Source organism: Cajanus cajan, chromosome 10 (assembly GCF_000230855.2).
Source record: "Cajanus cajan strain Asha chromosome 10, NIPB_CcT2T_4, whole genome shotgun sequence".
In the NCBI taxonomy this organism is placed as follows: domain Eukaryota; kingdom Viridiplantae; phylum Streptophyta; class Magnoliopsida; order Fabales; family Fabaceae; genus Cajanus; species Cajanus cajan.
The window spans coordinates 13,724,271-13,740,101 of NC_138526.1; the positions used below are offsets into that span (position 1 = coordinate 13,724,271).

General features: G+C 29.0%; 1 protein-coding gene across 2 annotated transcripts; it reads right to left on the bottom strand.

Moving 5' to 3' along the window:
- Positions 1-1,046: 1,046 nt before the first annotated feature.
- On the bottom strand, positions 1,047-9,974 carry LOC109806310 (uncharacterized). 2 transcript variants are annotated; one of them, XM_029273017.2, is made up of 9 exons: positions 9,012-9,974; positions 8,708-8,856; positions 8,218-8,312; positions 6,430-6,626; positions 5,119-5,724; positions 4,899-5,047; positions 4,350-4,565; positions 2,750-2,896; positions 1,047-1,798 (listed from the first exon to the last, which is right to left on the bottom strand). In XM_029273017.2, exons 1-9 carry the CDS (start codon positions 9,193-9,195, stop codon positions 1,430-1,432), a joined length of 2,112 nt encoding a protein of 703 aa, XP_029128850.1. In that variant the 5' UTR covers positions 9,196-9,974; the 3' UTR covers positions 1,047-1,429. The 2 variants fall into 2 exon arrangements, with proteins under 2 accessions (XP_029128850.1, XP_029128851.1); XM_029273018.2 differs by having other exon boundaries at positions 1,048-1,798; positions 9,042-9,973.
- Positions 9,975-15,831: the final 5,857 nt, after the last annotated feature.

The following is a 15,831-nucleotide window of genomic DNA, read 5'->3' on the forward strand; positions in this document are numbered from 1 at the left end:
TAATATATGCATTAACTAAGCCTTATATAAGATTAGCCCGCCTACCCTTTAAATATTGTGCACCCTTCTAACATTCAATTAGGGATTTTGACCGCTAACTTCATACCTTACTTGATGGTCACTTATGACAAATATGACTTGGCCTATCCACCATATTTTTTCAACTTAAAAATCTAGAGGGAACAACTTTCAAAACAATTTCTCACTTAGAAGGCAACTTTCACGTTGAAGGGTTTCAATGCTAGGCTCATAGAGTACTATAACTTATATTCATACAATGAGACATTTTAATTTCTAAAACATTTTTTCTCTCCACTAATCTTTATGCAATTTTCTACTTAAAATATGCAATATATGCATATAACATATAGCATCGTTCAAGATACAACTTTAAACTTAAAGAACATGTACATCATCATATAACTTTATATATCATCATATGGTAGAAAAGGATCAGCATCTATCACTTAAATTATGTAATAATCAACTTAAAGTACCCACCTCTCATCAAAATCCAACTTCAAGAGACACACCAACAAAACAAGAAAATCTCGTTGGACGAGCAAAATCTCGTTAGGCACTCAAACCCCTTTGGGACCTCTGGCTGAACGAGCTATTATCACTCAACAAAAAAAGCTTATTGTAGCTCATTTTGCTAGACGAGCTTGATCCACTATGAGACACTATGCTAACCAACCACAACTCGTTGGCCGATTGAATCTCTTGTAAGTCCTCTCAATATATTTTAACGAGTCAATTATTTTCGACTTTAAATTTGGAATACTCGTAGTACACATATATACACAATTGAAGGAGCATGTGCACTACAAATTAAATATCATTAAATGCTTCACTTGAAAATGCTTGAGATTTCAAAGGAAAATATTAATTAATTAGTAGGAATTTTAAATAAAATTAATTGTAACAAAAGTTGAGAAGCTGGTTATTGTTTATGAGAAATAAACCTTTAACACCTTGACACCATAGAGTTTATCGATAGGATAAAACATTTTATGTTGTAAGAATGAAATTGAATTCATTCATAATTTATTTCATCGTAGAAGATGAAATTCATCTCAATTGGATAACCGTATTATATTACAAAATAAACACTAACAAGCAAAAACTTTATTCCTTTAAAAGAACTACGCTGAACTATTCCCTTTTATTTGAATCATATACTAGCCTAGCATCTAAGAATTGAGTAGCCCCCATTGGATTTTGATATTTCTATTTCCCTTTCATTCTATGCTTCACCATCACTATTTGACTCATGCAATTTAAATGAGCTTGAGCTGATTGGAGTGATGCTCGACCATATTTCATTACAAAATAACCACTTTAACAAGTGGAAACTTTATTCATTTAAAGGAACTAAACTGAACTATTTTCCTTTATTCCAATTATATACCTACCAACTTAACATCTATTAATTGAGTAACATCTCATTGGATTTTGATATTTCTATTTCCCCTTCATTTGGTGCTTCACCATCACTCATTGACTCATCATGAAACTTAAATAAGCTTGAGCTGCTTGAAGAGATCCTTTGAATTGGAGGAGATGGTGGTTGTCTGACAATCATATGCATCATCTGACCTATGCTATTACTTTCTATGGATTCTGGACCGTGATTTAGTAACTCATTTTCGAACTTGAAGGATTCTTGCATTTCATCATCAGATTCATTAGAGTCTGATGCACTACTATAGGTTGAATCTGACCTTGCAGGGGAGTAATCCCTTAATGTAGTGTCACATGTTCTGCCTTCCACTATGTCAGTCAAAGCATCAACAATCTGTAGTGACAAAAGATGAAGCAAAATAAAATAAAATATCACCTTAGAGTCTTGTCATACATTTTATTTAGTGTGTTTGGGTGAGCATTCACACAATTGATTTTGGTTAAAATTGATTTTGATGTGATGTATTTATGATTGGGTGTTTTTATTAATTTTAAAAGGAAATTAATGGTATAAGTTAATATAATTTTTATTATTTGATGCAATATTTATCTAAAGTTGTTTTAATTCATAATCAATTCTTTCAACGTAAAATCACATTAAAAATTTTACCTAAAATCATGTTAGCTAGTATTTCAATGCGATTTTGAAAATTCTAATATGAAATCAAACACACACTTAGTTGACCAAGAATGTAAGAAAATAATTATACATGTCTATTTTATTTTATATAATATAATATTTTCTCAAACACACACTTTATTGTTGTACATGTCTCAAACTTAAATAGAAAAATAATTTTTCTAAAGTAAGTGTGGGTCACAATTGAAAAATAGAAAGTGTTGAAGAATGTGCTTGTAGCATTTTTCTAATGACAATATTTATTTAAAGATTCTCGATTGAGAAATGCTAGCAACATGTTTTATAAAATATTCTTTCAACACTCATTCATTGGGCGAAATCTCACGTTAGACCTACTAACTGAGAGTGTCTTAGTGTACTTAGGTTATTTAGTAGGTTCTACATGGAATTTTGCTATGTAATGTTAAAAAAGAGTACTATTTTTTTTTTATTGTTTGTTCCTGTGTCCCGATCTTAAAAAACATTGGATAACTTTATATGAAACTAATAAGAACCATGCATATGTTTGCTATATATATAATTATGAACATCTTTTTTGCTAACTATTAAGTATTAATTTCTCTCCATTATTTTAAATTCTTCTCCAATTAAATAGATGAAATGGAACTATACTCCAAAAGAAATGATCCAATTATGTATGCCGACCTGAATCATATTTAGTCTCATTTGAGGATTCCTACTTAGACATTTCTCTGCCATTCGAACCATCCAAAATAGTTGATGGATATTATGAGAGTTGATCTTTTCATCAATTAAATCTGGATAGTTCCTCACTTTTAAAAGCGGCCTTGCCTGCATGAAATTTTAATGGAAAAACCAATAAGGATACTTAATTATATATGTTTATTTATTAGATGTTGGAGTCAAAACTTATATTATTTGATAGTATAGTTCAACAATCCATTGACCATTATTTTGTTCACAACTTGAAAATGAATCATCGTTATGCCAAAAGCAAAAAAAAAAAATAATAATAATAATAACCATAACTATTATTTCTATAAAGTCAAAAGAAAAAGAACATAATTATAATGAACAAAACTCAACTACAATTTTATAGGTGTGATTAGTCACTACAACACAAATAAATTTTAGCAACATTTGAAAAATGTTACTTAATTATGTATAAATGTTACTAATTTGTTTTAGCAACATATTATCAAATGTTGTATATAGTTCATGTTGCTAAAAAATTTTAATAACATTTTTATATAATTAGGCAACATTTTTCAAATGTTAGCAAAGTAATATTTTTGTAACATTTTAATGATGTTGTTAATATTTTGTTAATATATAAAATAATAATTAATTTTAATTTAGATATATTGCTATCAATTATTATATTTTTATGTCTCTTAAACTCTTAGGAATTCTTAGTTATTTTTTAGGGGAAAACATTTTTAATTAGTTACCACTAATTATATATAAAATATCAAATTTCATTTATCTTAAGTATAATTATATTGTTATATATATTTTTTATGAGTCATTAATCTATTCGATGTAAGACTTTAATTATAGATAATAATTAGAGGTAAGAGAAATATATTTTTTTTACTCGATGTGAGACTTTTATTTTAGAAGCAATTATAGTAACATTTTTCAAAAAAAATATTACAAAATAACCTATGTGAAATTTTTTAACTCGATATGAGATTTTGATTTTGAAAATAATTAAAAAAAATAATATTAAAATAAAAATGTTACTCTATCTATAATGATATTTTTTAAAAAGTGTTGCAAAATAACCTATTTATTTAATATTTAGTAATATTTTAACAAATATAAACAAAAAAATGTTGCTAAAGAATTAAAATCTAATAATGAGTATTCTCCAATTAAAATGAGAGATTAACTTTGATAATATATATGTATTAATATATATTAATTAGATTAATTAAGTTTGTATTAAATGTGAGTGCATATTATTAGGGTGAATCTCCGATTCTAATTGGAGAACATCATCAATCTCATTTATGATGATTGATGTTACTCATATACTTAGACTAAAAAAATCCAAATTAGCATAAGTGAACTACCAACTTTACCTAAATGTCTTTAACGATTGAGTTTTTATTTTCAAAAGGGATTAAAAAATTAGCATATTCATTACTCTGGTCCTTGATGAGTTGAATCACAATTAGTATGAAAACTAGTTTGAATCACAATGATGCCTTGATGAGTTGAGGTTGTACTAAAGCATTTAGATACTTAAAGTGAAATTTCATGGTATTTAGATTGTTACCCATCCCACAAGACTTCTTCCTCCAAGTCGTTTATCTGTAGTTCTCATCCCTGTAATTAGTTGTAGTAGAACCACCCCAAAAGAATATACATCTGTTTTGGTAGATACTTTGCCATGTTCAGCATATTCTGGTGCCAAATACCCCAAAGTTCCAATAACTTCTGTAGAGTGTATTGAGTCTTGATTTTGATTTCTTGCTAACCCAAAGTCTCCAAGCTAATAAATTCAACGGGAAAGGAAAATGTTAGCTCAGTAAAGTTCAACTAATTTTTTTTTTTATGGAATTAAGAGCTTATGGATTAATCCCAATTATGTGATTTTGCAATCTCATTTAGCCAAGTACATGCAATAATGCTAATAATTAACGTATTAATCCTCAAAATGTTCCATCATTATTCAAAAAATGAACATCATAAATAGTATGAACTAATATCTTACAAAGAAATCTTGGATGCATCATTGCGATTTTCAAAATTTTAATCTATATGCCATGTGTTAATTAGCTTCATTGCATGCAAATACATGTCAATTTAAGACTTGATGTATTACCAATGGTTGACGATCATGTGTTATAAGGATGTTGTTTGGTCTCACATCTCTGTGTAGTATATTGTTCATGTGCAAGTACAGCAAGCCTTTGGCAGCTCCAATAGCTATATTGATCCTATCTTCCCAACTAAGAGGTGTTCGAGAGTGTTCTAAATCAATTAGAAAAAGTTAGTCTCTTATAGATAAAAACAAAAGACAAAATTAAAGCATGTTTTCTTACCTGAAAGGTGTTGGTCAAGTGAGCCATTGCATACATATTCATACACAAGAAGCCTATTATTTCCCTCCGAGCATGAACCTAGCAGCACAACCACATTCTCATGTCTAGCTTTACTAAGTACATTCACTTCAGCCTTGAATTCCTTCTCTCCTTGGAAGCCAGCACTATTATGTTGCTTAACAGCAATCTTCATTCCATTCAACAAACCTTTGTAGACAGATCCAAATCCACCTTCAGACAAAAAGTTCTTGGGAGAAAATCCATTTGTAGCTGTATAGAGCTCTGCATAATTGAAATCTCTCTTCCATCCAACTCTTGGTCGTCTATTATGGCACACAGAACAAACTGGATTTGTAAATTCTTCCTCCACATGAGATTTTTCATTATTTGTAATGTGCTTCTCTTGTTGATTTACTTCTATTTGTGTTGCTTCATTCTCTGAAATGTGAAATAGTGATTGGTTCCTTGTTTCTTGTTGTATATTTGAATAAAAATTTGCCTCTTTGTATTTTTGATAGCTATACTGTGAGCTTCCAAGACTAGAAGTGGAGACTTCTGTACTCCACTGACTTGAAACCAACAAATCACTTGATGAAGACATGGACACTGCATGATTTACCATTGGTCATTCTTGATTGTACTACATAATCATCAAAAGGAATAAATAGGTGTTTAAGTAGCATCATGTATCATTGCATTAAAAGATTTTACCGAGTTTTTTTTTTAATCTACTTTTGATTTTTATAGTTTTGCGATCGTGCAATTTTGTTTCTAATTTCTTTTTATAGAAAATTTTGTTTCTTTTAATTTTTAAATTAAACAATGTTAGTCCACTCACATTAAGTTGTCATCCAAAATTAAATTGAAAATGATCATGTTCCCATGAATGACATTATCTAAAAGTTATTTAATCATGTTGACTTTCATGTAAAGAACATCATTATTATATGTTTCTTTTTTATTTCATGTAGAATTTATAATTTATTAAAACACTTTTTAAAATCTTCAATATTATTATTTTCATAAGTGTCTAACTAATTGTATGACAATATTATTCACAAATACTTTAACATTTAATGTTTAATTATGGATGACAAGTTAACGAGTGAACCAACATTATTTTATTTTAAAACTTATAAGAACCAAATTTACAATAAAAAAATTAAAAGACTAAATTTACACATTTGCAAAACTATAAGGATAAAAATGGATTTAAGCTTAGTTTTTTATTTATATATTTAGCAGTAAATGTAGCCAAAGGTTTTGCATGTTATTATTACCCTTATTAAGTATGGGAAAAAAAAAACATACTCTGTTGAGAACGTTCTTCCTCTTCACTTCCCGGAAGCATTTCATTATAGCTTACATTTTCTTGCCTGTTAGCATGTTTTTTCATACTGTCTATTGATTTTGGATCTTTCAACCTCTCAATTGAATTGTCACTTGTTATCCTATACATACCACAAGGAAGATTACGCATGAATTGCTTCATATCTTTGTGAATCTGTCTGCATCCAATGAAAAAGGCTATAATTTTAGCACATATTGTACAAATATAACCTTGCATAAGTAATCTAGGGATAATTTGATATCATAACCTAGTATAATTCTTTTGGTAGAGAAACTAATTCTACTTATAGTGTGACCTTAAATGAGAAGTTAGTTATGCATGCTCCGGTACGGATTCTCTTTTTAGTATATTGCATTGAACAGTGATAAAAGCAACATAGATCATGAAGTTTTTCCTATCAAGAGAGAGGCTATAAATAGGATTTCTCCCTCCCCCACATTATTATTGTGCTCCGTACGCTCGAAACTAATCTCTTGGGGATAACTTTAGGACAAAATAGGAGCCCTCCCATATTGTATTTTTGCCATACACATGAATCCTAGAATTGAACCTAAGAACAAATGTTTAAGAGATTCAAATCCTTTTCACTCGAATCGACACATGTTGGTTACAATTGGGTGTTGGAAAATCAATGGTTAATAGCTAAATTAATGATGATCAAGAAACAAATGAATAACTATATCCTTCTTGGGTAGATTTTAGCCACATTTAATGTGTGGTCAAAGTTATTCTTAATGATAAGGTAAATGATCTACGAAGATGTTTTGTTCTTACAAACACGATATGACTATGGATAAAATTAAAAATTACATCTACCTACAAATATTTAATGTAAGTCAAACTCAAATATTTGTATTTATAGTTATTTGTTGTAGATAAAACTTCAAAAGTGGTTGTTATACAACTCATGTAATTAACAAATAAATTGTTTGTAAATAAATATAAAGTAGACATTCTTACAAATTTTCAACTTTTAATGGAAGTTTCTGTTTATCATTACAAGCTAATTTTCTTGTAGTGTAATTCTTATATAAGGAAGTGTTAACCGATGTTTTGCATCATCCAATTTTATTCATTCAATTCTCTCGTGTAGCTTTTCTGTATAGATTTTAGAGAGAAATTATGAGATGTTTTACACGTATTGAATGAGAGTGATAATTGTTCTCTTCTAACATGTTATGAGAGTAGTTGTAATTACAATATTCTTTCTAGTGTGATCCCTCGATCTCTTACTTGTGTGTGTAGCCTTTGCTGGGAAAACAGCATAATTCTCAACGTTCTTTTTATTTTCATTCTTTCTAATATGCATCTCTCTTTCATTCGCTAGTAGATGTAGCTTATATCGGGAGAACCACAAAATTCTAGTGTTCATTTTATCTTTATTCTTTCTCATTTCAACTTCTATTGTTAGTCAAATTATTATATAAAATTTCCCAACATCAGGATTGTCAGTTACATCATCATCACCAAGATTTTATTTAACCGGTGTATCTGCATAACTCTGAGTTCTGAAAAGATTTAAAAAGAAAAAAAAGAACTCGGAAGATCCTATATTCTGGTTCTATAAAACCCTTTTATGCTTAAAGTGGGCAGTTTGTCACTTTTTTGTGTATCTTTGTGTTTTGTTCTCTGAACATGTGCAATACCATCTTAAGTAGTTAATTAATTGTTGTTGGATTTCACTTGCATGTTGTAGAGTGTAGACCAAGGCAAAAAAAAAAAAAAAGATTTGGAAGTTAGAAACGGACCTAACTAGTATCAAACTTGTCGCCTGAAATTCCTTGGCAGCATTAGAAGCAACCTCTGCAAAAGGGCCTACAAGCACTTCTATTTGGAATGCAATCTGTGAAACATCATTTCCAAAGAATGATTTCATAAACCCTTTTATTTTATGACACTGTATAGGTAAGATTGTTATTCACAAGATTATATTTAATATAGAATTTAATGGTTAGACTACCAACTAATCAAATATTATTATTGTGGATGTAATTTCTTACTTCATTATTATAAAAGTCAATAATTTATTTATGATTAAATGATAATATAAAATTACTTTACACATTCGGTATAAGTCATTTTCTCTGAAAGATATTCATCATATTAATACATCACAAATCTGTATAGTTTTTCTGCCCTACACAGCTTGTCATCAAATCCTTTTTCTAACTGTGTTCAGTGTTGGCTACTCTTGTATAATATTTCAGAATTATATTTAAGTATAGGGATTGTGCTAACCTCATTCAATTTACAGTAGTCAGAGATCTCCTTGACTTTCTCATTCATGAGATATTCTTCCTTTTTTTTGGTACGCCTTTTCAGAATTATTTTCTTGTTTGTTGAGATAAATGAACTGTAATTGGAATCAACTCTGACCATGTAACCCACTAAAGAGAAAAGAAGAAAAAAAAGTTAGCAATGTCAGTTACAATCAATAAGTAAAAGGACTTATTCAAATGATGACTTTTCTTTATGCATCTTATTTCATATCTTTTTTTTATTGGATTAAAGGTGTTCAAAGAAAAAGTAACTGAATCCTTACAACTTTTTCTTGGAAGGAAAGAAAACATACTGGGACTGCTAATCCAATCAAGGATAGCAACAATTATAAGCTGATCTCCAGCTTTAAGAGAAAATTTTTCCAGGGCCCCAAGGATTGCCTTTGAACCAACATTTCTTGATGCATCCTGGATCACCACTACCCTCTGAGCTTCAGTTCTCATCATTGGTTCAAACAATTGTTCTTCAACTTTCCAACAAGTTATTATTATATACAAAAAAATGGGTTGAAACTTTATGTGGTTGCCTAGACCTCTTCAAACAATACTAATTGCATAGCATATATGTATTAGCATTGTTTTAGAATTTGCCTAGTAAATATTTTAAATTATTTATATAACTATGATGAAAATCAGAAGCTACTACTAGCAAAAGTCAAATGCCTATTAACTTCGGAGGTTATAAGGGCTTGACACAATTATAAAATAAGGGTTTGTTGCATTAAAACAAAAAACATAGACAAGAGAAGAAAGGGTCTAAGGAAAACTGTAAAGGAACATATTTGTATATTGTAATTCTATCAAAACATGAACAATGAGGGGACATTGAGATCAAACACAACGAATATCAAATTCTCCAAATTTATTCTCTCTTAGGCACAGGCTGATACTTATAGATAAAAGTGAGTTAAAAGAAAATTCCAAAGGATAAGGGTAGTGATGGATCCATTAGAGCATCAGAGAGGGTTAGCAATAGCATATTCGGATATCCTTGCAAGGGCCCTAAACCTTTCTCCAATTAATGAGAAGCAAGGAGAATTTATTAACATGATTTGGGAATATTATATTATTTTCCATTTACTTTATTTTCATTCATTGAAGAAGCTTTCGGCTATATTTGCTGGACTCACAAAAACAGGAAGAAAGAAAGAATCTAGGGAATGGTGGTGTATCCTATGGTTTTTGAGAGTGAAACATTGTTGGCAAATATTTGTTTAATTTTTCTGGTTCTGTCTCTGAGTGGAGATTGATTGAGACTTTGTATGTACAAGAGCTGGACATGACAATGTAATTCCTAAAAACTTGAATAAAATAAACATAATTATTATGCAACTGGTTAGGTTGTGATTAGGTCATCATCATGTCCTTCTAAATTTCTTTCTGCTAAGGATAAGACAAATACCGATCCGGCTTTATGGACAATTCATTTTAATTTTTTCAAATTTTTATACCAGTTTAAATGAAAATATCACTGTAATTAAATAAATGAGTATAATTTATAGAGTTAATTACCTATACACTTCAGTGTAAAGTTTTTTTACACTGACAACCAATCATATCTTTTAATAGTGTCATGTCAGTTGATTATTTAATAAAATAATAATAAAATAAGTAACTTTAAAAGATATGATTGGTTGTCAGTGTAAAAATTTTTACACTGACAATATATAAGTGATTAACTCTTTATATGTATCACTAAAAGTTTACACTGTATAAAAAATGAAATGTAAATTGTTAATTAATTAAAAATTATGCCAAATATAATTTTTAATGTGATTATTATGAAACTCAATCAACTTAATATATGTGTCAATTTGTGATTCAGTACTGATAATTTAAAAATTATTTACATTGTCACTGTAAAGACTATTTTTTCTAAATAAATAATAACATTTTATAATGTCTTTTCAATAACTTTTTACTCTTTTGTTTTAAAATCACTGTTTCTTTCTTTTGATTTAAGATTTGGTTTATGAAAATTTTATGTTAAGTTTGCTCCATATTATAAATATATATGGTGTAATATGATATAAACTTTAAATTTTATTTTCCCTGTGTGTCCAATAACATCTGCGTCGTACTTACATCTTAGGATACGATGCTGATGTCTTAATTTATCGATAAATTTACGAAAAATATTAAGAATATACTGTTTAATACATCTATTTATATTATAAAAGTTCAATTACAAACTGGTATACGTTGATATATTGTTATAAAACTAATTTTACACATTATCACACCGACATATTTGTTTGTCTTAATTCTTCTTATCCTTTCACATTTTTATGTAAAAATCAAAATTAATAAATATCTTATTTTTATTTCATAATCACCTTTATATATTTAACTTTTTTTTTACTCTTGTGCTTAATTTTATTTCTTTGTCTATTTATCTATTTCCTTCTATCATTTTATTTGCATATATAGGAGGAAGAGAATTCATCAAAGAAGTAAAAAAAAAATTGTCATGGAAGAAAAATACGATTTATTTAAAGAAGTCAAAGAAGCAAAATACAATCTAAGAGATCATCAACTTATATAAGAGAGAAAAACTTAAGGATCATTTGGTGTTATTGCTTTTCTCTAATTTTTCATTTTTCTCCATTTTTAACTCTAAATTATATTTATCATCTTAAACTGCAAGAGAGAAAAAAGAACAGATTGAAGGTGTTATTGTTTTCCTTTAATTTTTCATTTTCCTTCATTTTTAACTCTAAATTACAATTTTCATCTTATGTTGCAATATTCTTATAAGAAATTAAAAGTGATCTTTATTATTTCAAAAAATTATATTGTCAAAGATGATATTGGTTCTCCTTTTTCATGAATGTTTTGAACTACAATTATCATATATTGTCATGCTTTTAATCTTCCTTATACTTAGGTGGTATTAGTTTTCCCTCTCTCATAAATAATATAAATTGGAGTTCTCATCTTCACAATTCTTATAATTAAGAAATTAAAGGTAATTTTCATTTTTTATTATTTTAAAAAATTAAATCGTCAAATATGATATTATTTCCCTTTTCTCATTAGTTCTTTGATTTGCTATTCTTACTTGTTGCCGCAACTATCATAAAAATGTTAGCATGAAATGGTTTAAAAGTTCTAGGGGTGGAAGGAAACATTGTTTAGTACCCATATATCTCTATTGTATTACAAAAATAATTAATGATATGTTAATAAATTATTTATATTTTTTATGTGTGAATTATGTATTATTTTTGTTTTTCTTAAGTAGTATATTAAAATTTATCATTTGAAATTCATGGTGAAATTATAATATTTTTTATTGTTTTTTTTTAATTTTTTAATCTAACATATTTGTAACAGATTCAAACTAATTTTACATAATTAAATACAATCAATAATGCTTAATTGATATAATAAAAAATAAATTTAGAATTTAAATTAACCTTAAACCCTAAACTATATTGTATCTAGTATTAAATGATAATTAATTATAAATGTAAATTGTATAATTAGATTTCAATTAGTTAAATTATATCACTATACTATTTAACCTAAAATCCAATTATTTAATGTCTTTGAATTATATTTAATGTGCGAAAAATCATATGCATTAACAAATAATTGGCGATATATTAATAAATTATATATTTTATATATTTGAATTATGTTTTGGTCCTTTTTTTAAGTATTATATTGAAACATCATTTGAAATTCATGGTGGAATTATAATATTTTTATCACTTTAATTTTTTTTAATCTTATTATTCTTAACCAATCTAAACTAATTTTATATATTTAAGTACAATAAATAGGAAGCAAATTGAAAACAATGTGGTAATTTAAGTTGAAAGTGATAAGAATAAATGAAAATAGAAAACATTTTCTTTAAACAAATATTAAAATTTCTACCGATTGTTACTAACTATACTTTCCTGAAAAATTCCAAAGTTAATTTGTAATATATATTTTGGGCCTAATAACAACAAATAAAATGATTGTCCTTTAGGATTTAGGATTAATTAAAAAAATTGATTATAAAAATAACAGTAACTGTTATTGAATTCACATTTAATGATAATTAATCATAAATGCAAATTTTATAAATAGACATCTAAAAATAATTATTTAATCATAATTAATTATTTTTTATTAGATATAATATGTCGCACATTTATTTTTAATTAATTTTATCAACAATAGTTAATCGCACATAATTATATTATTCTATACAATTGTCCAAAGATATATATCAACTTAATTATATTTAATTAAAAATTTGATTTCAAATAGTTAAATTATACCATTATACTATTTAACCTAAAGTTACAGATAAGTAACTAAGGATGAATTAGAGGGAAGATGAGTTAGGTTTAAATTTAAAATGAAAGATGTGTTAGTTTTCTACTCTCGCTCTCACTTTTATTTTATGCTCTAAAGAATCAAAAGGAAAGAAGATAGGAGAATATCATCCCAGAGATCTACATTCTTTGCTGTTTGCTGACAGAGGTAAATGGAGTGAGAATTTTCGCTCAAGGGCATGAGATAATTGATGGGTAGTGAGGTTGACCCCTAATCTTTATATGTTGTATACATTGTATGAAGGGGAGAATTCCAATTGTTTTTTGTCCTTGTTGATTGTCTTCCACATGATTCTATTACTCCTAAATTTGTTATAATTAATTTCATGCATTAAGTCCTTTAAGTAATAAGAATTGAGTTGTCTATGAGTTCTTGTAAAGACCCTAAGGGCATGCATAGAATGGTAATTGTGTGAGTGATTAATAAAGTTGTGTGATTGTATGAGATTTGTGCCTTATGGATGTGTTGTATGAATAAATTTGGGTGTTTTACTGATTAAATCATTATATGTAAGTTATGGTTCACAAATCATATGTTTCGAAGATCTTCAAGTTTTGGATGTTCTAATATGGTGCCAAATGCCACTTGCATCTCGCTAGGCATTGTGGTGTTCGAGAATATGATTCATTCCCTATTCTATCTATGTCGGGTGTGGGACATGCCTCGTTAGGCATCGTTGAGGCCACAAATCTTTGTGATTTTTGTGCTAGGTGTGGGTCAAGGCTCGTCGAGGCATGAGGCTGGCAACTACTATCTCGTAGGACGTGACATAGGTCACATCGGGCGTGAGCCATCCTGAGAGCTATGAGTGCTTTTTGGATAAGCTACGTCAGATGTGGATGGATTTTCATCGGGCACTAACTGTATATGAGATTTGTTTAGATACATGAGCTGAAGAAGTTGTCGAGTAAATGAGATACTTGATTCTTATTGGTAAATGGTGTATATGGTAAAGTGTATGTATCATTAATAATAATTAAGAGCATGGCCAATCGTATGCGTGGAAAATCATTTGATTGGTAAATCATTGACATATGTGTATTATAATGATTTCATGTTATGAAAGAGTACGTGTGACATGCATCATATGCACATAAATCGGCAAATCAACAAATTGGAAAATTGTTTCATATGCACTATGCACATATTGAGATTGGTACCACATGCATGCAAATCGAGAGTTTGTGCCCATTGCATTCCATATTTGCATGAAACTAAATGACTTATGATTGTTATGTTGTTAATAAGTGATTGTGTTGGTAGTAATGATTGAATGATTGTGATAGTTAATTGTTATTATCATGCTATTGTATAAATAATGTATGGAGTGTGTTTGGCTATTTGTTTCTTATTCCATATCATGAGCTAAAGTTAGAAGTTTTCTCACTCCCTTTTGTTTCCATGTCTTAGTTATATGTGTGTTGTTGTAAGTAATGTTCATCAGGATCTTGATGATGCTGGTGACGCGGCATAATCCTTGTCTTGGGAGTACTCTGATAGCATATGTGACATTGGGGCTTAGATTAAAGATATTCTTATTTAATTTCTAAGTACAAGTGATGGAAAACTCTTGGAGAATCCGAATGGCTTTGGCTTCTCCTTCAAGTTCCTCCCTAGACCTTTGGCTTCTTGGCGCTTCTTAAGCTTCTTCAAGACCTCTAATGGAGGTAGAGACCTCTGGTTTCCCCTTAGAAGATGAGGAACTCTCTTCAAGTGGTGCCACTCCTAAAAGGAAGATAAATCACTTCAACTCTCACCACACTCTTTTAGGAACAAGGTAAAAGAATTGGAACTAAATCAAAAAGATTTCAAGACTTTAGGGAGAGAGAGTCCAGAGATACAACTCGGCAATTCTCATATATAACATCCAAAAGTGTTTAAAAAATGAAAAAATTACAATATATAGAGTGTAGTTGGCTTATGGTGCAAGTTAGGCTAACCATGGTCAAGTGTAGCCATGGTTAGCTATCTTGTACTTAAGCTAACCAAATCTAGTTACCTTTCTAGAAACTTATGGAGCAAGTTAAGCTAATCCTAGTTTAGAAATAACCTAGGATAGCTTAAATTAACTCCATCTACCTAATTTAATGATTACTTTTAACTAGTTTATTGAGATGTCACTTTCAAGACCATGTCTTATTTTAACAAACTTGGATGGCTTCCTCACCAAGCTTAGACGTCCAAACCACTTGCTTAGGCAAGTGGACGTCCAACCTTGGTGGATTTAAAATGTGTTTGGGTCATCAAAGCTCAAATAAGTCCATGGTCTAGTTTAGTTACACCTCTCCTAAACTACTGATTACACCATTCAAAGAAAATATAAGGAAAAAATTTTCTATACTACTTGACCCAAAATACAAGGTCAAATATCCTATACAATATGTACAATGTATTTACAATGGAGACCAAGAAACTACTAAGAGGAATCATACTCAATGCTTATGTAAAGCATAAGTCTAAGAAGCATCTCTTTTGTAGAAGCCTCCTTTAGCCTCTTGACCATGGATCTAGTTAAAGGCTCAATGGTTCTCATGTGTGAGCTCTCCTTGGATGGTCCTTCATCAACAAGAGTTATGTTATATTTCCGCATTAGTATGGAGTTTTTTTAAACTTGTTATGTGAGACTCTTTACCCTACATTGGAGGTTTCACTTAGTCTATTTATGCATGAGTTTGGAGTATCTTTATATATACATTAGGAAGTTTCAAATGTTTTAAATTATCTACGCATGTGGGCAGAGGGTGTCAC

What these genes read in the sequence shown, in the direction of transcription:
- LOC109806310 (XM_029273017.2), bottom strand. Translation starts at nt 9,195, where the DNA reads ATGATGAGAACTGAAGCTCAGAGGGTAGTGGTGATCCAGGATGCATCA. An exon ending in ACAAGTTTGATACTAGTTAG is followed by an intron (nt 6,627 to 8,217) that starts GTCCGTTTCTAA and finishes CATTGGATGCAG; the next exon opens with ACAGATTCACAAAGATATGA. An exon ending in CACATGATCGTCAACCATTG is followed by an intron (nt 4,566 to 4,898) that starts GTAATACATCAA and finishes TGAATTTATTAG; the next exon opens with CTTGGAGACTTTGGGTTAGC.